The sequence below is a fragment of the Drosophila yakuba genome, chromosome 3R, assembly GCF_016746365.2.
Source record: "Drosophila yakuba strain Tai18E2 chromosome 3R, Prin_Dyak_Tai18E2_2.1, whole genome shotgun sequence".
NCBI classification, from domain to species: domain Eukaryota; kingdom Metazoa; phylum Arthropoda; class Insecta; order Diptera; family Drosophilidae; genus Drosophila; species Drosophila yakuba.
In genome coordinates, this window is record NC_052530.2 from 30,419,665 (window position 1) to 30,441,424 (window position 21,760).

Genomic DNA, 21,760 nt, shown 5'->3' on the forward strand with positions numbered 1-21,760 from the left:
AATGAGACTTGTAGATTCATTTTTATATTAAAAGAAAAGATGAAATTAGATCCACACGTTTTCTGTTTAAAATGCTTTACTTCATTAAAACTTAAGCTTCCCAAAGCTAGCTTAGTTCCACCATTCGACTTCTTCTTGTTTTATACATTGTGTTGGCATCCACTTTGTGCTTAAAACTACGAACTGTTGCAGGTCAACCTCAAATGGTTGTACAACAAAAGCGCGAGTTCAGGTAATTGGTATTGTCTTCATTGTGACTGGAGGTGGACGTACACATTAAAATATCACACTAAACTAACATTTATAAAATCACGATGCATCCCTGGATATTCTGGCTCCGTCGAGTTTCCGGCGAGGTTAGCAGTTCGACTGTGCGGCCTGGAAAAGGTCCGAGTAGTTGATAGCAAAGAAGATAGCCACTGCTCCAATAGCAGATCCCAGCTGCGTGATGGCGCCGACCCAGACCAGGGATTGACCACCCTGCGCCCGCATAACCGTGGTGATTCCCAGTTTCGTGTAGCTCACAATCCCGACCAGCAAAGTCCAGGCGGTGACCACGAGTACGGCACCCACGGTCTGATCGTGAAGAGGCGGAAGGGGACTCAGGGCCGCCGTGGTAAAAACATAGCTGGTCAGCAGACCCGCAAGGATAGAGAGCACCGTGATAATTCGCAGGGAGGTGAAATGCAGGAACATGGCCATGAAGCAGGCCACCGGATTGGCTATCACACTGAGGGTGGCTGACAGGTGGTACGCTTGGCTTCCGTACGGGGCACTGGAGTAGGACTGTATGCTGCCGAACATTCCATTGCTGAACAGCGAAATCGCGCCGATTAGCAGGAGAAGGTAGGTGTACTGTCCTTTACTCAGCTTCTCCGCTTTCGGCTGGTTATCCGCCTCTCCGTAAACGTACTTGTTGCCCTCACTGACGGTCACCTGGGCGTACTCCTTCCTGGCCAAGGGAAGAGAGTTCAGAAGTGTATACCCCACATAGGCTAGCACCATGAGCGCGAAAAGGATGAGGAAGAAGACACGGGTATCGAACCTCGGAGGCGTCTTCTGCAGCTCGTAGACCCCCTCTCCGCTCTCGGTTACGTTGACCAGTACACAGTCGCCACTCTCGCCGATGCCCTGGATCAAAGCTGTCACGCTGGGCAGCAGACCACTCAGGCCCTCGCCAATAAAGTAGGTGACCATGTACTGCTCCTTGAAGCGTCCCATGTAGGGCATAAAAAGCACCGAGCTCGTGCAGGCATTCAGCGCCGTGAAGCAGGTCAGCAAAAAGAGGGCTAGGCTGTGATCCGTGCCAGCCACCGAAGCGGTTTTGTTGTAGAAGAACGCCGTCAGCAAGCAGGATATGGCTCCCACCAGGAGCACTCCGTGAATGGTCCAACCATCGTTTAGTTTCTTCGGCGAGTACTTCTGGATGGCCGTGTAGAGCAGTGGGCCCAAATTGCCGATCTGGACCATAACGCTAAGGTACGAGGGCAGACTCCAGCCCTCCGGTGCCTCGTCCACCAGCAGGGGCAGCTGAATGAAGGTGCCATTGACGCCCAGCCAGGTGCCTATGCCGAAGAAGATGGCCAGCACGTCGACGACCCAGCTGCGGTTTCTTGGCTTGGGGTTTATCTCCATATTTTTGTGGGGACCTCCCCAGTTAAGGAACAAGCTCAGCTCACTTTTCTTGGCCTCGGGAGAGGAGCATCTGTAAAAAGAATGGGAGATTAGCTACTATAGTGTACATCTGAGACCTAAATCTGGCGATAAACTTGTAGCAATAATTCAAAAATCAGTTACCTTTCATTTTCTGATAAGATTATTTGGAATGCCTAAATGTAATCAAACACCTCATTTTGTTAAGAATAATTAATAAAGAAATCTAATAACTCGCTACATTGTACGCTGCTATTTGCTAGGTTTATGGCACCCAAGTCTGAATTACGGGTTTATTTTGCTCAATGGTTCAGATAAGCCTTAAAAAGTCATTATCAAGCATATGGTATCTACAGTTCATTATGTTTGTCTTTTGGACAGATAACCAAGTGAATGCGATTAAACTGGTTCTGTGGCTTTACTTTACGTTCCACAAGACTGAATGTACATATGTGTATATAAACATTTTAAACCACACAGTGTATAAGATCATCCGAAAGCGCCAGCATTTTAAATTTAAGAATGACATGCAGTCCATCTACAAGGTTCATCTTATTCTGTGCACAAAATGGACCAAAGGTTCTCAAATCTCAAACATGTTTCTGATGACGAACAAAATTTAAATGTGCCAAGTAATACTTTGATTTGTTTTGGATATACCAAAATGGATATATCTCTGCGCTAATCTTACTTCCAGGTGATATTAAGTGTGTGCCGTCGGTCACATACGATCCCCATCTAATCTGCTAATTCAATTAATTTGTGACCATTCGAGTGGAGTGCCGATGTCTGCACGTATCTGGCTGAAGACGATAAGAATCACAATCGAAACTCAGCTGGCATTAATTTCATCTTTAACGAGATTTCTCAAGTTTAGAAGGAGTATACCAAAACAAATGTATTGAACATTTTTAGTTGATCCCAACAAGTTGTTTTCGCTACAGATCGTTTTGTTTACAAGTTCATACAATTTGAAAACTTCAAGTTTCAATTTACTTATATTTACAGTGCTTGCAAGTGAAAGCGATAACAAAAATAATGAAAGAAGAACGAAAAATTTGAAATTGGAGTAACCCCAGTTTCTCAATGTTAAACTTGCTGTGTCACGATGCGGTCGTAAAACATAATGCCAGCCAAATTGGAGAGAGAGATGGAATGAAAGCCCGCCCGCAGCATTTAAGCCCGATTCCAAACTGGTTTTTGCCCTTCAGGCGAAAGAGGCGTAAACAAAACCCGATGGCAGTGATTAGTCGCTTACCTGGCGAAATCCGCGGGACTCGGAGATGCGTCGTCCAACGTCGAGATCACGCCGTAGACTGGCCCCGCTGGATTCGTGGGGCTGCCAGCTCCACGGTTCCGTTGGTACCTGCTCATATTCGGAGTCGGAGTGTGCTCTGCGAATGGTTTTATGGTCCCTGCGACGACGATTAGATTTCCCGATCCGGGCCACTGTGGCCAAAAGCGCCTTGGTTAGTTATTAAAAATCAACGGCTCAATTGGCGTAATGCGGAATATCGAAGGCAATTGGCAGGTTAATTTTCGTGCGAGCCGTCAATTAATTGAAAGTCGAAGTTACAATTTGAAGGCCCGGGAAGTCTCAATTATGCAATATTCTGGGAAGTTCCATTGACGGCGCGACAGGATGTGAAATGCAAGAGTGTCCAGGAGCAGGAGTCGACTGGAGGTGAGCACGACCAGCTTTCGCCAATTTTGTCAGCCATTTGAGCACTCAAAAGTCGAATTTGATTTAATAAACATTGGGTCGGGAGGCTAGAATAAAACTGACAGTCGAACAGCTGTTCGTCCGGCGAAAAAATACCGCAGCCATCGCACGTGCGACAAAGAGAGCGTTACTAAGATAAGAGAACATTTGAAAATACTGCTCTCTTCATATAGCGTAACTGTTTAGTTATGGGTTTCTCATAAACTGAGTTCCCAGAAGGGTGTATTGGTTGCGGGCTCGTTTGGCATTCGCCATCTAAAAGATACATTTTAACATTCCAGATGTTTTCAACTCAGCTAATGCTCCAAAGCCAACTGTGTTATGTTTTTACTGTTCAACAGTGTCTTTAATTAAAGCGGAAAGTAATGAACACCAGTACGTGAAAACCAATCCCCCAGAAACCCAAATGAATGAATAAATGTTCTCCTCCAGCTGCAGCACTTGAAACGCTTGTCACGCAGTGCTTCCCAGTCCGGCAAGTTGCCTTGGTTGCTTAGTTTGAGCAGAGCTGACGGTACCAGCTTTTGCTCTCCCTGCACTTTGGATTGGAGCACATAGGACAACGCATGAGGAACTTGGGGTTGACCGACTGCTGGGACTTCAGATGGTCGGCCACAACGTTCGTCAGAGCGTCAATGAACAGCGGGTGATCGTTGGGGGCTGCAGCTCGACGGATTTCCTCCACCCCGACCTCCTTGGCCAGTTCGTCGCAGTACTCGATGTCGAGCTCGTGCAGCGTCTCGATGTGCTCGTTCACGAAGGCAATGGGCACAAGGATGAAGTTCTTCAGGCCTTGCTTAACATAGCCCTGCAAAGATAGGCTTGATTTAGTGGAGGGAAATGGAAATCCCGTATTGAAGTCACACCTTAATGGCATCATCGGTGGCGGGCGCCAGCCAGGGCAGCGGGCCCACCTTGGATTGCCAAGCCAGGCTGTAGGGATTCGTCTGGCCGAGTTCCTGCATCACCATGTGCACGCTAGCACCAATCTCCGAGGGATACGCGTCGCCCCGGTTCACAGCTTTAAGGGGAAGGGAGTGGGCAGTGAAAAGTATGACTACGTCGTTACGTTTCGTCTCCACAAACTTGGCCAGTTCGTCACGAATTCGCTGGGCAAACGTTTTGATTAGAAGTGGATGGGTGCCCCACCTGTCGATAATGCTCCATTTGATATCCGAGGGCAGATTACTAAAGTAAAGAAGGGATCAAATATACAGCTGCACTTTTGCATTCCTAACTCACTTGTTCCGGTAGTGGGTGAATATGGAGTTAAAGCTGGATCCTGAGGTGGCGCAGCTGTACTGTGGATACTGTGAGAAGAGAACAACGCGTTCTGGCTTGTCGCTGTAATTATGTTAAAATATAAATATCAAAAAGTTGTATTCTTCAGGGAGCCCAAATAGTCACTAGTTTCTAGCTATAGTCTATACAAACTTATTTACTACAACGAACATACGTTAAAGTCCAATTTCAAGACCCCCGGGATATTTACATCACTCTTATTCTACTTCCCGACCCCACTCACTTTTCGATCTCGGCCAGCGTGTTCTCGGTGAGGGGATTCACGTAGCGGAAACCGACGTAGTGCTTGTGAGGTGCTGTCTCCGGGGAGATCCTGTCCAGCTGCTCGCACATGAGCTGGCCCTGCAGCTCGGTCCACTTAAGGATCGGGGAGCCACCGCCGATCTCCTTGTACTTCTTCTGCACCTCGGGCGTCCTGCGCTGGGCGATCCACGGACCCAGACGGCTCTGCACCGGCAGCTGGATCATGTCCCGGTCGGTCATGATACGAAGTAGGTAGTCATGCACCTGGTCCGTATGCGTTGGGCCGCCCATGTTCAGCATTAGGATCGCGGTCTTCGGTTTCTGCCCGCTGAGGTGGCGCACGCCCCCTGCCAGACCACCTGTGCGGGAATATGTAGATTCGGCGTATAAACAATATCCACTCATATACTCACTTGCCAGTCGGCACAGCTTTGTGTTATGCAAAAACATAGTTTCTTTTAAAATGACCCAAATTGATTGCACCGGTGACGAACAGTGTTACCAGTTGGTAATATATTATTTATACCAGCAGAGCACGTAACAGAGCTCTGTAAAGAAATAACGGTCACGCCATCTATGTAGAAAAGATAACCGCTATTACTCAGCAGTAATACAAGTTTTATCATTGTGTCTTAGTTAATAATTTTTAAATATTTTCTTTTCTTACACACTATATATTTTAATTATATTTATTGAAACCAAAACCGATGTTTAGTATATACTGTTTTTAAACCGCACAACAGAAATTTCTCGCGCCTGCGTCCTTGTTCCTTTCGCTCGTCATCAACGCTGTGTGCAACGGTAAAGCTAACTGTCGTGCAGTCTCGCTCACGCACGCTGCATTTCGCTCTCGTCGCTTGCTGCGAGTGTTTCGTTTCCTCCGATCAAAGAATATTTTGTAGTTTTTCCACCGAATGCAGGCTCAATTGCTGCGCAAAAACACAAAAAAAAACTAGCGACCAAGGGTCCCAAAAGTTAAAAAAGCTCCAAAAACACCGGAAAGTGTCGTTTTGCATCGGTGAACAGCAAAAGGACAAGCGCCGCAGCAAAGTGAAAAAAAACGTAGGGAGTTCTGGAGTGAATGGGAGTGAGAGGGAAGGAGCGCCATCGCGGTGGTGGGTGTACGTGCGCGAGTATTGGTGCTGTGTCCATATCCGTGTTATCGCCAGCAGCATTAAACTGCTCCAATTCGTGGCGCACGCGCAGGATAACTCGCGCTCTCTTGCTCTCTTTCTCGACTTAGAAGAGGAACAGGATATTTTATTATACTGAAATTCGTACGCAGCAAATTCGCATAGTTGCGAAAGCTTCGCGCTGCCACACGGACGCATTCCGCTACGGGCTCCCCGCACACCCACACACTCTCACACCCGCCCGCCGCGAACCCACACACACGCGCCCGCAAGCACCCTCGCGCACAGATCAATGAAAAGCCAAAAAAGTAAATTGCACTTTTTCCGGGAACCAAAAACATGTTGAAATTATCTCACAAGTTGCGCAAAAAATGCCGCAGCAAAAAAGTTGCATGGAAAGCCGTGAAAGCGACGAAACTGTGAAACGAAACGAAAGGCAACGAATGACGGCGGAGAAAGGAGCAAAGAGAGGCTGCAAGGATGTACTGCTTCTCGGAATCGCAAGCCATTGACCACCGAACCAGCGATACGTCTCTAACAACAAAAAACCCGCACCTAGCCAATTGCATTTCGCATTTTGCATTTTGCATTCTCACTGCCCCCGGAAGTAAAAGCAGCTTCAGCGGAAATTAAAACAAATCGAAGCTGAAATAAAAGCCAGAGCTAGCGAGCGAACGAGATAGAAATAGATAGAGAGGAAGAGAGATAAAGAGAAAGAGAGAGCTACCAGAGAGAGCAAGTGCATCCTTTTCACAACGCGGCACACATTCACGACCGGTGACTGCAACTAGCCCACTCCCACACCTCCGCCCCCCTTCACCCCGGCCCCAGTTGTCCCTTGCAATTTGTGATCTCATGTTTTCATAACTTGGGCAGCAGCCGTTGGCACGGATTAGACGGAAAACGTCAAGCGTCAGGACGTGAGGAGGTGTACCCAGTTCCAAAGTGCAGGTGAGTTTGCCAAAAGGGGGCCTATCCGGACAACCATTCAACGGGCGTGCAACGTGCACTGACGGACGGCGATGAAGTCGACAGCTTTCAGTTAATTAAAAACCTAATTGATAAGGGACAAGTCCATCAATGGAAATGACCTTGTCGTTGTCTGAATAATGCTGCCACAACTCGAATAAGTGATCACTTCTGGCAAATGTCCTGTTTTCAGACTAAGCTCCAGCGAGTTCCAACTTCTTTTTAGCGTTTTAAACTTCTAATGCTTGGACTAACCTAGTTTGCATGAATAATCAATCCAATCATTGGCAAGTGGCATTTCGTTACGATCAAATGGGAAATGTGATTTCCAGCGGAGGCTTTTATTTTAAGTACTTTAATATATCAACAGTGGGAAAAACCTAAAAAAAAAGTACGACAAAAATCAAAAGTACACACAAAAAACAACTTCAAGATATATACGACGCGGATTGAGGATACAGAAAGCAAAACATTTACCGCGACATTAACAATCAAAAATCTTTTTCGTCCGCTTTTTTATGCTCAAAGCCACCATTTCTCCCACCCCCCGAATCGTCCCTTCAGTCCAGCAAACTACCCCCCAGTTAAAAGCTTTGCTCCAATTTACCAGCAAACAGAGAACTTTGTGTGGAGCCCCATTCCATAAAAATAATTTTAAAAAACGAATTCAAGCCGAGCCACACAACTATCTTAATTTTATGTCAGAACTTTAAAAACCCCTTGTATAAGAATAATGCTAACAAGATTTCTACGTTAGCCAAAAATACACTTTTTCTAGAGACCATTAAAATTGCTTTGCACTTTTTGTTTTATTAAATTTACTTCGGTTGATTTATTTTCTCTTTGAAAAAGAACTTTAATTTTAAAGCAGTACAGTTCAGTTGTAGAAAATCTTTAAAGAGAAAGTTTACCCTCGAAATTTCATACTATTTCGAGTGGTCCGCTTATGTGGCATAAAGCGGAGTTGTAATCTAATGTGGGGATAGTGGCTCCCATGCTGTGCAGCCATAATTCCGTCCTTTTGATTTGGTCCTTTATGGTTTCGAGCATATTTTTGGCATTTTAACGCGACTTCTATCCGTCGTCCAAGTGGCGAGCTGTGAGCTCCAAATTCGGAGCTGCGAGTTCCAGTTGCGGGTTGCTGGTGGCATGTTGCACGGTCGCCTGGCGAGGCGGAAAGGACCACATGGCGCGACGCGACTGCACTGCAAATAATGCTGTTTCATATTAATGATGACCGATCGGAAAAGTAAGTGATCATAATATGAATTGTCAAATGCTGCGATTCAGTTATTGGCTTCTCCATCTAACAATCATACCGATACAATGAACCGATAAAAATTATGATAACTTCTAGAGAGAAGTATCCTTTTTTTGCCTCAGTGGGTGTGCAGTCGCATGAGCGTGCGGCAAAGCCCAGTGGGTGTGATGGTGGGTATGTGGATATGGGGTAAGGTGAGGGTGCGACGGTCCCCAGTGGTGGGTCGCTGTTTCGCTGTATGTTCCTTTGTCGGGTGCTACTAACCAGTCAATGTGTGGACAAGGGACTGAGGGGGAGGGCGTTGTGGATAAACTTGAACGCAGCAATAACAATACCAAATATTGCCATGATGGGGTTAGAACTGAGCCCAAAACGGGAAATCGATAAATCTGTCTTTCGTCATTGTGGCACTGCCTTAAGCAAAAGTACTCGTAATGTGTAAAATTTCGTATTATTTTTAAATATTTACTAGATATCTTTTTAGATGAAGTTTTTATTATTTATGACCATTTCGTTATAAATTTGGCTTCTTGCAGGGGAGCTACAGCCCAACAATTTTGCTTAGCATTGCCAATTCGTTTTTGTACTTGTACTTTGTACAGTTTGCTGCAAGAAGTCTCCGTTTTTTGTTATTTGATAAATGATTTGCCATTTCTGCCGCTGGAACGGAGTGCGGGCAAGCTATGTCACTCATTTATGCACACACATAGCGAGCGCAATTTATGATGTCATTATAATACATTTTATGCGTGCCTAGACAACATTCCCGGCGACTGGCGACTGGTGACTGGTAAAGTTGTTCTCGATGTGGTAATGGGTGTAGCTGCTGCTGGTGAACACCCAGGCAACATCTCTCCTGTCTGACTGCTGTACTCTGTCGCTGCTGCCAGTGTGACACAAAGTATCTTGTATCTGCATGTTTCAGCTCATGCAGCTCCCCCGCACGGATGCAGTGCCTCGAAAGGAATTATGAATAGACTTTTTTCCGTTCCGTACCTAGTACTCCTGGCAGAGATGCCGTTTAGGCTTTGTTAGCTAAATATCTGGTTCCTGCCAGAATTGCTCGTTCAATATGTTTCATATTGTATTTAAAAATAAATACGTAGAATGTGGATAACAAGTGAAACGCCATTCATATATATGAGATTTTTCGAAATTTCGGAATACAATTTCTTGACCTTAAAAGCTGTATACTCTGCGTAAGTTCTTTGACATCACTGCAACCAGCGTTGAAAACTGGCAAGGAAATCAGTTGTCAGTGACGCAGCTGGACTCCCTGACATGCTCCTGAGGACATAGCTCCACATTCTTCTTTGTACAATTAATTTGCAATTACGGCGGGTGCAAGGAAGGAGTTCGCAGGAGGCAAGCTGCTTTATGGAACAAAATCTAGAGTGGTGGCAATGTGCCAGCCAAGGCTTAACTGGTTTTCCCCTACGTCTCACTTTAAAGTCGATGACAATGATCATCCTGATGATGACGATGATTAATCTATCTGAAAATGGTATACTCAATGTTAAGTCCTTGGGTATTGATCGTTAATGAAAGAGTGAAATGAAATAAATGTTCAGATAAGAGGTACATTACTCTTGAAAGAAAAATCATAACTTTTATTTTGAGGCCAAAGCACTGTTACTTTGTTCACTTAACAGGAAACTATAAGAAAGGAATGAACTATGCCTTTAGCGCAATATATTGTTGACGTGTAAAAGCTTTTCCAGTGCTGTTAAGGATCCGAATGGAAATGTTCCTCGCAAGAGCCTAGCAAAAAGCAAGTTCAGCTTCCTAACGAAAACTGGGCCAACACAATTAGCCCAAAGGCCAGGCTGGTCCGCTTCATTACCATAAATATACAGCTATGCGAATGAGCGCGCATTTTGTCAAGTTGCCAAGGACCAGTTGTACCAGCACCAGAAGTGGCCCACATTCGTTAAAATATCCTCAATGCGAGAAATGTGTCCTTGGTTAGATGTAATTGATGTTTAAAGCTTTAGCATAAGCATTTTTTTCTTTATTTAGTTTTGTTAAAGCGACGAATCCGTTCATGCAGTACTAGTACCATAATATTGCAATTAAACATTTAAATAATATAACCAAACCTCTCACTTACCGCGGCAGGACTAACAACAAAATCTCAGACATCGAGGGGGTCCTTAAAGCTGTCCAATTGTTTTGACCAAGCCCTTTCTTTTAAGCCTTCTTAGAGCCCTAGCAGGAAGTAGGCGTCTTGTCAGCATACTGTGGTGTCTTTTAAGCCTGTCACTGTATCTGCTTGTGTGGCTTGAGATCTGCTCTTCCACTGTATGCAGATTCCAAAAGGGAAAACGATTTTTAGCAAAAATGCAATATTTACGATTGATATTTTCGTTATAACTTGGCTAAAAATGGTCAGAAATTTAAAAGAATTACACTTTTGAACTCCTAATTACCAATACTAACCAACCAAATCACTTTTGGTCCTACTCTGTTAAAATAATTTTTTGCCAAATTTTCGCATTTTTGGTAAGGGGTAACATCATCAAAAATTACAAATAATTAGAAAAAAATATAATTTTTTTTTTAAAAATACAGTTGGATTGGAAATTTAATTACGAACTCAACGAGGTATGGCATTCAATTTTCGGACCAATATTTCGAATGTTATGATCAAAATACTTATATTTATAGTCGCAAAAAACAGGAAAACGAGTTTCAGCCAATATTCAAAAATCATTATAAAAAATTACAAAAATGTGTGTGTGTGGTTAGATGTAATTGATGTTTAAAGCTTTAGCATGCCATGCGGTGGCGGACAGTGACCCCTCTGCTCTCTTTCCCTTTGTACCATTATCCATAGTCCCACTGCTTAGCAAACAGTGTTTTATTTATTATTTACGGAGGACGAAAGCCAAGGATTGCAATATCAGCGCTATAAAATCAGGGACAGACAGCTGCCCGATATATGCATAATACGGAGGAGCAGGCGGGAGGAGAGCTGTCCAAGTGCTCGAATGCCTTGTCAAGCAAATGCATATGACACATGTCAGGCTCGTGGCTTCAGACCCGCGAAGTGTGAAGCTTCATTAAGTTAGGCATTACGAGATACACTGTCAAACACACAAAGCGGTGCACAGTGTAACGCTTGTTAGAGAACGATGCACTAAAATACTTTTGTTGACTTCTCCGGTAACTAAGTATTCTTATTCCTATTTTATAACGAAGGATTGTCCGATTGTCTTTTAAGAAATTTTGAGTTGCACCAGTATAATCTATAAATGTCGGGACCCACTGTACCTCGAGCCATCAGGCGTCCTAGTGGCGAGTAGATGTGCCAGCTTGTTGACAGTCATATGACAGTAAATACTTGTTTGCGGCTCTGAGCTCGTTCTTTAACTCATTACTGCCTCCGCTTTCCGATTGCAGGAACACTCCACTCGCAACGAAACCGGAACTGGCATTTTTATATCGCATTTTTGTAAGGAACCAAGAGGAACGTGTTCAGCATTGACCAAATGCCATCGCTAGCAGCTCTAGTTGGACGAGCAAGCAAATACGGCAATTAACAGAAGTTGCCTTCAAACGAAACCCCACCCAAGGCGAAGGAAGAGGAAGGACAGGAACGAAGGACGATATTCCCAATCGGATCCCCACTAATAAATGCAGTGGAAGAAGAAGTTTACTCGATTGAAAGCAGCTACTGGAAATTCGCGTGTGCGAAGAATGCTTTGTTGTGGACGCAGAAAGGTGAGTCAAATGAGCTTCTTTTTAATGCCATTAACTATTAACTATATATGGGTATTTCACTAGTGATATGTATAAATATAAAAAGTGCTTTAGAAGTTCCTAGATTGCGACAGAGCACAGCTACACATATTCGTCCTTTGAAGCGCCATAAGTGGGGAAAGTGGCACAATCTGTCAGTCAACTGGAGGAGCACCACGGTTCCCTCATTATCATCGTGGCTGCCATAATAAATTTTCAGTTTACGCCTGAATTTCAATGAAGACTTAATTGCAAAATCTGATTTATATGCTGCTGGCGGCGCCGCAGACTATGCGAGGACATGTGGATGGTTGCATGCCACTTTTGGGGGGCTGTTCACCTTTCGGGGTGGTGTTTGCACACAAAGTGCGAACATGTTGCTCTCCCTCCTTCATGCAAGCGATACACAGATACACAGATGGCGACAAATTCAATTACAAGCCACACGTGTGCCGTCTATCGGACTTTAATCAAAGTTACCGCACTGTTTAATGCAATTTTTGAAATGAACTCCCGATTGAATGCCGAGTAATTGGGCTGAACAAAGGGGTTTAATCTGCTGGCCGACAGCACTTAATTTGATTGCGATTCGTGCTTAGTGGAATGGATAAGAGTGTTTACTCGACTGCTCCCACCTGCTCAAGCCCGGCACCACCTCATCCTCCTGCGGCTTGCCCGTACATTAGGCACCTAACTGAGCAAGGTGCTCCAGTTTGACTTGCATGGAGAAGCGGGAGGAAGTGGCAAAGAAATTGAAATGTCTAGGAACCGGAAAGGGTGCTTCTTCTGCATTAGTTTTAATCAATAATTCGAACTTGTAAATTCATACAGGTTTCTCGGCTATGTTCACTCTAATCCTTATAAATTAAGACTTAAGAGATTCTCGTCAACCTGAACAGCTACTATTTTAGGGTTCTTTTCGTAGCAAGGTTGCCATCACTGGTCGCCTTCTAGGAACTTTGCCAGCCACCAGGAGAAACTTTATGATAAAGTCCTTGCGGATAAGTCCTTGGAGATGCGGTTGCCGACGCATTTGGAACGCAGCCACGCCCTGCATTCACTCTGCCGGCTGTTTGTTTTAGTTATAGTTGATTATTTTTCTTTTCGCCGCGCTGCAAACTTTGACTTTGGCTCCCTGACATCGCAAAGTTTAACAAATAAATTAATTTACCCTCTGCACTCCCGCCGAAGCCGCCTTCCTAATCGTCCCGCGGGGCTGGCGAGGAATTCAATTTGCAGTGGGAGCCCTTATCCCGTTCAAAAATGTGCATCTGGCCCGAGAAATCTGTGATCTGCGAACTGACGAGGGCCAGAAAGGGTATTCCGGGTGCGGTGCGGCCTGGCGCCACTTTTAAATTGCATTTCTTGGCTTCTATGGCTGCCGTTGCTTTAATCAGTTTTGCGCCAGGCGCAGTAAATTGATTTGTTAAACAATTTTTAATTGAAATAAGACGCTGCCGGGCGGAATGTCAAACTTGTATGCCAATACTGCTCGCCTTCCGTTTGCCTGGCACTTGAGGAGCGGCAAACAGCTGCAAAGTTGGTCAAGTGAGACGCATTGGCATTTCTATTGGCACACGAGTGTTGACTGGCAGCCAAACAGGCAACCAGGGATTGCAAGGATTCGAGGCGTGCCGAGGGAGGGAGAAATCAGCATATTGCATTACAAATTGGAAGGCGAGCCCGGCTAGAATCGAAACCAGTCAATGGGATTGTTTTGCCCTTTGAAATGGAGCAGCATCCAGCTGGAAGTGCAGCACTTTTTGGCGGAATTTCAACGAATTCCGCTGCCAACGAGGCAGTAAATTATTTTGATTTATGCGCAACGACGCATGAGTGATGTGAAGTGGCAGCCGTAAATGTGCATTGGCTGCATTTGAAACCTAATTGAAAGTCTGACTGACAAACGCCGACATGGCGATTGATTATTTCGGTATCCAATCCGATTGTAACAAAATACGTTGCTATTGGCGCTTATTTCGTATAATTATAATCGTAATATCATAGTTTATATTAACTAGGCAAAGCTTTAACTTGCTCTAGGGCCTTTAAGTGTTTGCGTGATTAGATGCCTGCTGAATGAGAGTTTATGAAAATAGTTGCGGCTGTGGACGGCGGCCCTTGATGTATAAGGAGCCTGCTGGAGGCTTTGTGGAAAACTTCTCCAACTTGTTTGCCATGCAGCAGCACGTTTGGAGCTTTGAAATGGCGCAGAACGATGGCGTTCCCTCCTGGCAACTGGGCCTCCTGTCTTCGAAGGCCTGGAGTTTGTGGAGTGCCATTCACAAATAAATGGCGGGCATTTAGGCAGCCGCAGTCTGGAGTCTTTCTTCGGCTGTTTGAGTTCCTTCCGAGTTGGCAACAACAATTGGAAAACACAGCCAGGAAACTGGGAGCGACGACTAACACAGAGTTTTGCCTCAATGCAGATAAGACTATTGCCTCGGCTGGAATTGCAGATGGAGATGGTGTTGCTGGTTCTGTACACACACACACTGCGAAAAGTGTCCAACTGAATGGTTTTGTTTTTTCAATAATTGTAAGGAGTTTTCAGAAACTACTTTGGGTTCTGAAGTGAAATCTGTTCCTTGTTCTCACAGTGCCGCCATCGTCACAGATACACAGATGCACAGATACACAGATACTTCTCAGAGGTAGAAAGTTTTGCCCAAGACAAACACTGCCACAGCATTTCTCTCCCCATTGTCTCCCGGCCAACTGCTCCTGATATTTCTGCGATTTCTTTTGCTTTTTCCCTGCAGTTGGCTTGCTCGACTACTGCGACCAGAAAAATCGTTTCAGCCCTGCTGCACCTCCTGGAACCCCAGATTGCATTCTATTGTTTTTGTTGTTGGATGATTTTGAAAAAAGAACAAGCTGAAACTATTAATTGGCAACGCAGGTGCAGCGGTTTTCTAATTGCTGCCAACGCAGCGCAAAAAGTTTTCCTCTGTTGGAGCTAATAATCTTCATTTTGGGAGCATTGACTTGGAAAGAGCTCTGATAGAGCAAAATGGCTCGGGAGCTCGGCGCCTTGGCCATCCAGGTGCCACACGATCATAGCAACTTACAGAGGCAAATGGTATTTACCTACAATCAATTAACTAATTGATTAATCAGTGAGCTGAGCTGCAGCCGCGTTCAAGGGAAAACTAGCTAAGTTTTCTTCCGCCTTTAACCCGCCGCACAACGCCTGCCAACTGGATCAAGGACGGGTTCCTGTTCCTGGGCTCGCATGGCGGCACTTTACTTACCTTGTTAGGGATGCTTACGTGCCTCGAATCCAGTTCGTCCTTCTGCTGCTCGACTCACTTCAGCTACGTGCCCTCCATTTGCGCAACTAATTGCAAAAGTCTTACGCAACTGCGGCAGACAGTCGTCAGTAGTGAGTGTCGACGGGCGACGTATTGAAATGTTGCCGTCTTCATCGAAGAGTCGACTTTGCTCGACTTTGTTGCGTGCACGTAAAATATTTGCCTGTCACTGGGTCGCTCTTTCCCTTCGGGGGACTGTCGAACGTGTTTATATTTTGCAGCTGGCCGAGCGGTGTTCCCTCCTCTTGACAGTTGACTTATGGCAGGGATCGAAGGACCAAGGACCAAGGACCAAGGACCCGGGGGTCATACCTTCGCTTGGCTCTTAACTAATTTTTAATTATTTCCGTCAGCCGGGCGGCCCATTAAAATGATGAGCAGGATTTAGCCCAGCCTCCTGCAGGAGCTAATGATAATGGGCTGCCCGTCGGCTGAGCCAAGTTAAGCTGAGCTGAGCTGAGCTCCACTCTGCTTTTTGTGTTTCCTGCTCTTGGCCTGGCTGGCTGACTTTCTGGCTTTTAACTGGCAACACTGCGTATGACACAATTTATTTTTGGACCATGAAAACATCAGCTTCTCGCCGAACTGCGGTCCTCTGTGTGTGCGGGGTAGTGAAAGGTATTGAGGACACTTTTTTGCAAGCAAACACAGTTGCCAAAGAGTGATGGATGCACTTAGAAAACATTTGGATGCCCAAACCTGAAAATATGTTAACTCACTCCGAGTGCAGCTGAGCTGGAATATTTTAGGGAAACTAAAATTTAGTTTAATTTGTTGGTATGCAAAAGGTACTTATTCTGAAGTTGAACTGAACAAAGGATACAACTTGATATGACAAAATTCAATAGATTTTAATATTCTCATACGAACCTGAGATCGAATCGTGACAGGTGCAGAAATTGCAGTGCTAAAACGAAATTAACCCACGACCTGCAGTCCCACTGAAGGCAGCATCCACGCACACACACATTCGCATCTCGACGCCGGTGCGCTGGTGTGCGTGGGTATCTGTGTGCGCACTAAAAGCGGTTTATGCCACTCACATGTAAACCCAGTTGCCTGCCAAGTGTTTGGCTGTTTGGATTCAACACCCACACACGATTGTTGTGTGGATAGGTCGTGGCTTTGCGTGTTCCAAGCAACTCAACCACCCACTCAACCACCCAGCCGCCCCACTTTCCCCACCTTTCCCCGCGCTGCTCAAATTTTCTATTTGCTTTGCTGTGGATTTCGCTACGTTTCGGCGGAATTCCCCCTTTTTACTTTTCGTACCTTAAACGTATTCGTATTTTGCATTTGTTGGCACAGATCCGAAGGGGTTGGTGGGTTAAGGTTGGCGGGTGGGCTTTGCCATTTCTCCTTTCTCTCCGTTCTCTCCGTTCGCTCTTCTATCCCAGTTCTCTTTCGCCGAATTTCTCTCTGGCGAACGCAGAGCTTTTGTAGTAGAGAAATAAGAACCATTTCGTTGTTGTTTATTCCCCCTGTTTATTTCCTTTTTTCTGATAGATTCCGTGGGTCTTGCGGCTGAGCTTCCTCAGAGTGGCCAGAGTAAAGGAAAAGTTTGTGGGACATTTTTCAGATTGGCGAGTTTTGCAGATACGTGGGCACGTGTAGCTCGACATTAAATATGCAATGACTTTAAGGGGGAAATACAAAGCACAGATTAAGCCCTTTATGTGAAGATCAAAATACTATTTGGATACATTAAAATATAATGTTTTTTGGGGCTTATTAAGAAAGTCTTAACATTGCTCTTCCGTCAAAGGACTTCACCTACATAATTCCAAATAAATATCCATACCACATCAAAAGCTTCATCTTGTAAATAAATAAGTGGGCTTACAAGTTTCTTGCAATAGCAGCAGTGGATTACCAAATGCTTGTGGATGACAGTGATTGTGCTCCTTGATATTTAGTATTCAAATCTGAAGATGATATTCCAGTGCGGACATTTCAAAGCTAAGTAGTTATGCGGAGGCCCAACACCGAACCAGAGACAGTAAATGACATCAATTAGCCAGGCGAGAACAAAGCCGGGCCTTGGGCCATGACATGTAACTGGCGGATTCAGGCGAAGACCAGGCGATGGCCAGAATTGTGCCAAGGCTCTGCAGGCAGTTGGGTTTCGAATGTGATTGATGGGGAGTGGTAGAAGCGGACTCGATAGGGCATAGTTGATGTGGCATTTTCACGCCAATTGCGATTAGTTGTTAACGCCGACTGCAATTAGTCTAGTGCCAAGGCAAACGGCAAACGCCGGCGGCATTAATTGCCAATGAAGGCACTTAAAGGGCAATTTAGCGTGGGCCTCCACCGCCGCTCCACTCCCCGCTCTCGACCGCGTAACTGGGACTTACCTTTGAACCCGAATCGCAGTCTCTAAGCGGATTACGCCTCACGAAAGGGCGGCGCAAAAACTTTGCATAAATCACTGGAGGGCAACAGCATCAAAGCCGCATCAAACTTGGACTTTCAGCCCACCTTTTTCGTCCTTCCCTGACCACTCTAACTTCTGCCTGAGCAGGCTTACTCCAACTTTGGAGCTTTGAAAAAATGCAAGAAGTGGAGGATCAATGTGTGAGTTGCCCATGGACTTGCTAAGAGGTTAAAGGATGGGAGATGGAGGCAGCCTCTAAGACTCTAATGGTGCCTGCGCAATATATAGGATATTCATTTCATAAGTTATGGTTGAAGGCATATACTATTTAGATTTATGTTCTTAGTTTGTTGAATTCTTGCAGTACATTTGTTTCATGGAGGGCTATATATATTTTTGAATTCGATTTCGTTTTAAGCGGCGCGAAGCTGCGAGCTTAATTTGCAGCGCTCGACGAATTTCAATGACAAAGAATTTTTCCTCTCCGGAAGTTTGTTATTAGCCGTTCGCATCCGGCTGCCAGAGTCGCTGGATAGATTCAATGACCCAGCACAGTGGCTAGCGAAGTGCCGAGTGGAGCCCACTGTTTGCGCATCTTATCCGCGCAGGCGTCTACGTTGCGTATACGTAACGTGTTGTATTTCGGGGAAATATCCTCCTCGTGTGTGTTTGCCCATCTGCGAATGCCCGGGGTCGCCTGCGCCTTGGAAAACACTTTTCGTAGTGCAGTCACTTTGCATGTCCGCCCGGCCTGACAGTTGATTGCCTGTCAGCGGTGGGCTGTTGGATTGGCGGACCAAACTGACCCACATTAGAGTGGTGCGGTGGTGTTGGTGGTGGTGTCGATTGTGTGTGCGAGAGTGTGGGAGCGAAGCAGCTTTTGTGAATGATGTGGCCACCACACTCACACACGCTAGCCCCAATCTCTGCACTCGTTCCCCTATCAATTGTAATGCGTTTTTAATGGCAACGTCTTATCTGTTTGTGTCATCGGCACGGGCCTATTAAACATATTCATAATGCCGCCCCGCACCGCACCGCCCCGTCCCGCCTCGCCTTCCAACCAATTGGCTTTGTTTCGTTGCGTTGATGCGAATGGGTTGATATGCAAACATTTAGACAACAGCCATTGTGTTGGACCTTTATCATTCATAATGTTTGACTGTCATGCAGCAGGTCCCGCAGCGCCTTTGAGTTGGGTCTACTGCCCACCGATTTTCTATGATTGGCACTTTGTTGGCATGGCCTTTCGCCTGGCACTCGCTTTCCTTTAATAGTCCTGTGCCTGTAATTGTTATCTACGCCGGGATTAGGGGCACTTTCGTACAAGTGTGCATGGGAGTCAATCGAAGGCTTAAGTGGTGGAGTGGAAAGGATTTGAGTGGGATTCACTTAGCCTTCTCCCCGAGAGACCCTCAACAGGATGATGCTCAGTTATCAAAGCTTGTGAATCGATACCAAACAAGCTTTGCAAATCGCTGTGATTTGACTAGAGTCCTGGGTAAGGAAATCGGGAATACAAGATCTGGCGAATTTTTAACCCTAAAACAATGTAAATGCGTGGACCACAAATCGTATTATCGCCAAGATGAAAACCACAGTGCCATTGAAAATCGTAGTCATGTTCAATTGTGGTTGGCAGTGGTGTGGAAAATATTCACAATTAACGACGCATTTGAATCCATTATGCAAGACCCAAGTCCTGGGAATTCTGGACAAGTTCAAAAGGGATTCTGCCGTCCGTCCGGTTGCAAGCAGGAGTTACTGGCAGCCCGTCATCCTGGCGCGTAGCAAACTCAATGGCCGAAATCCCGAAATCCCGACTGCCGATTTTTCCGTGTTGAATAATTCAAATACATACACACACAGAGCGCAAACGCACACCAGTGTCCAAGTTTTCCGAAGTTTTCCGAGCAGGAGCACAAGCACAAGCACGAGCACGAGCTTTCGCTCCCGTTACACAAGAAAGTTTTCCAACTGCGGGAGAGAGTGTGGGTGGGAGTGCGTGTGTTGTGTGTGTGTGCTGCTTTTCCTGCTTGTGAATGTATTTTGCTCCAATTTCGCCGCAGCTTCGGCTCGCGTTTTCCCGTTTCCCGACTTCGGAGTGCGCTCGCCGGGTCAGCGTGTTCAATACGCAAGGTTCAGTTGAGCGCGCCGGACGTTTGACTCGTGGTCGTGGTCCGTTCGTCGAGACACCGTTACAGCAGCAGCGTCGTGCGTGCGTAGTAGTAACCGACCACATACACACACACACACAGACGCAGAGTTCGTGGCGTGTAGTAAAACTCATTAAACAGCAACTTATTCAATACTATTTCACGCACGCGGCCAACGGCGGTGGAAAAACGCGCGCTTAACAGAGGTCCTCGAAAGCGAGTCGAACGGCATTTTCGCCATCGCCGCGGGCGGACTCTGAAAATTATTGCACAAAAGCAAACGAAGCGCGGCGATAAAAGTTAAATGTCGCGGTAAATTGCCTCGTTCGCCCGATCAATACCAAAAAGGCAAGAACGAGAAAGTCACAGAGAAACGTCAGTCAATTAAAGCGCTCTTATGGAATACACACATATTATTTTTCAAGGCGAAAGCAAATCTACACTGGGTAAACAAGCACCATCAAGTGTGGCAGAGCCCAGTGCACGTGTCCCTGTGTCCCAGTGTCCCAGTGTCCCTGTGTGAAATGTGTGTTTGTCAAGCGAATAGTAATTTATTAAGCCCAGACAACGCTGCGTATACACAACGCAATTTCTTCAACGACTCATTCATTTATGTGTGCCTTCACTGCCGTTTTTTTTGTTTCATTCGTTTTTTCCGTTTACTGTCCCATATACAGACGAAATTTTTGTTGCCAAATGCGTTCGCTCACGCCCCCTCACACACACAGAAAGGCAGATACATCCCCACCACCCCACCACCTCTCCCGCGCATAGAGACAAATGGGCACATGGCCTGGCTCTGGAGCAGACGCACACACTTAAGGTTCAACAGCCCGACGATTGCCTGCCAAGGATAACGGAGCGGGAAGACAGAGGCGGGGAGCGGGGAGTAGGGAGCAGGGAGCAGGGATGAAGCAGCCATTATGTTCGACAACGCTAACCCACGTAGCTTGGCCCGCGTTGCGTATACGCCGCGTTGCCTGCTGCCTGCTGCCCGTTGCCAAACTCTCGGGATTTTTGGAGCTTTCATCTTTTGTCTGCAAAAGTGGCAGAATGTAATTTTTGGCATTTACTTGCCGCCCTTGGTCTTAGCACGTCTGCAGAGTAAGCCCATCGCCATCGCCATCGCCACCAGTCCTACACCCACACACCACGCCTTGCCCGGTTTATGTGGCCAAAGCAGCCGCGCGGGAAATAAAACTGGAGCTGGTGGCATTGCCTTTATCTACACTGAGAGAAACCCCCACTTGAAAAACCCTGTTACATATGAATGGGATAGAATTCCTCTATAAATTGGATCGTGTTTTAAATATCTTCGTGCCACTAAAATTCCAAATAAAATTTCTTATCTTACCTAAGGACTCTTTTTATTTTGTTAGACTGCAAAAATCTTTTCAAGAACTATTGTTCCCGATTTTAAATCCTTCTTGGATATTCCATCTTATGACTAAAATCTTTTTAATAACTATTTTTCCCGATTTTAAATCCTTCTTGGATATTTCGTCTTATGACTAAAATCTTTATTAGGAGTTAGCAAAGCAATAAACTAAAATTCAAAGAAGAAACCCTTGTCGTAGCCACCTTCTTGCCGTGTTGTCTGCAAGTTATAGGCGGAGCTTTTGCTTGGAGCTGTTGGTCTCCTGCCGGTGTATCGTTTTAATTTAGTATGTCTGAAATTAATGAAATTTTTGCACGGCCAGACGAAATTATTCTTCCCTTGCTCGAGGCGGAAAGTGAAATACGCGATGTCCGATTGCACCGCATCCTTTTTTGGCTGGCATTCTGCCCGATGGAATTTAGTAGAGGGTGTGGAAACCGCACTTAAAGATACATTTAAATCAATCGAGCAGAAATTTTAAAACTGTTTTGGCAAGCGAAGGGTGGAGAT

The 21,760-nt window shown here is 45.6% G+C and overlaps 3 protein-coding genes across 18 annotated transcripts in view; 1 reads left to right on the plus strand and 2 right to left on the minus strand.

Annotated features, from left to right (window-relative positions):
* Positions 1-58: 58 nt before the first annotated feature.
* LOC6539057 (solute carrier family 52, riboflavin transporter, member 3-A) lies at positions 59-3,456 on the minus strand. Its single transcript, XM_002099523.3, has 2 exons — positions 2,912-3,456; positions 59-1,705 (listed from the first exon to the last, which is right to left on the minus strand). Exons 1-2 carry the CDS (start codon positions 3,025-3,027, stop codon positions 358-360), a joined length of 1,464 nt encoding a protein of 487 aa, XP_002099559.1. The 5' UTR covers positions 3,028-3,456; the 3' UTR covers positions 59-357.
* A 239-nt stretch (positions 3,457-3,695) lies between these two features.
* On the minus strand, positions 3,696-5,486 carry LOC6539058 (ferrochelatase, mitochondrial). Its single transcript, XM_002099524.3, has 5 exons — positions 5,335-5,486; positions 4,902-5,280; positions 4,619-4,720; positions 4,243-4,564; positions 3,696-4,184 (listed from the first exon to the last, which is right to left on the minus strand). Exons 1-5 carry the CDS (start codon positions 5,369-5,371, stop codon positions 3,870-3,872), a joined length of 1,155 nt encoding a protein of 384 aa, XP_002099560.1. The 5' UTR covers positions 5,372-5,486; the 3' UTR covers positions 3,696-3,869.
* A 272-nt stretch (positions 5,487-5,758) lies between these two features.
* LOC6539059 (rho GTPase-activating protein 100F) overlaps positions 5,759-21,760 on the plus strand; it is a 35,839-nt gene continuing 19,837 nt past the window's right edge. For 4 of the 16 annotated variants that reach the window (XR_005561755.1, XR_005561757.1, XR_005561758.1 and 1 more), the window contains exons 1-2: positions 5,760-7,005; positions 11,687-12,007. Coding sequence is in view for 7 of the 16 variants with exons in the window: in XM_039376654.2 (XP_039232588.1) it covers positions 11,921-12,007 (87 nt within the window). In the remaining 9 variants the exon portion in view is untranslated. Of the gene's footprint in view, positions 7,006-11,686; positions 12,008-19,854; positions 20,319-21,760 lie in introns of those variants that run through there. The other 12 variants (XM_039376652.2, XM_039376645.2, XM_039376653.2 and 9 more) reach the window with 6 other exon arrangements.

Bases quoted from the DNA above. Each gene is read 5' to 3' on its own strand.
- LOC6539057 (XM_002099523.3), bottom strand. From the start codon at position 3,027: ATGAGCAGGTACCAACGGAACCGTGGAGCTGGCAGCCCCACGAATCCA. The intron at 1,706-2,911 runs GTAAGCGACTAA...TTCTTTTTACAG, and splicing joins AGTCCCGCGGATTTCGCCAG to ATGCTCCTCTCCCGAGGCCA.
- LOC6539058 (XM_002099524.3), bottom strand. From the start codon at position 5,371: ATGTTTTTGCATAACACAAAGCTGTGCCGACTGGCAA. The intron at 5,281-5,334 runs GTGAGTATATGA...ATTCCCGCACAG, and splicing joins AAAGCTGTGCCGACTGGCAA to GTGGTCTGGCAGGGGGCGTG. The intron at 4,565-4,618 runs GTGAGTTAGGAA...TCTTTACTTTAG, and splicing joins TTCACCCACTACCGGAACAA to TAATCTGCCCTCGGATATCA.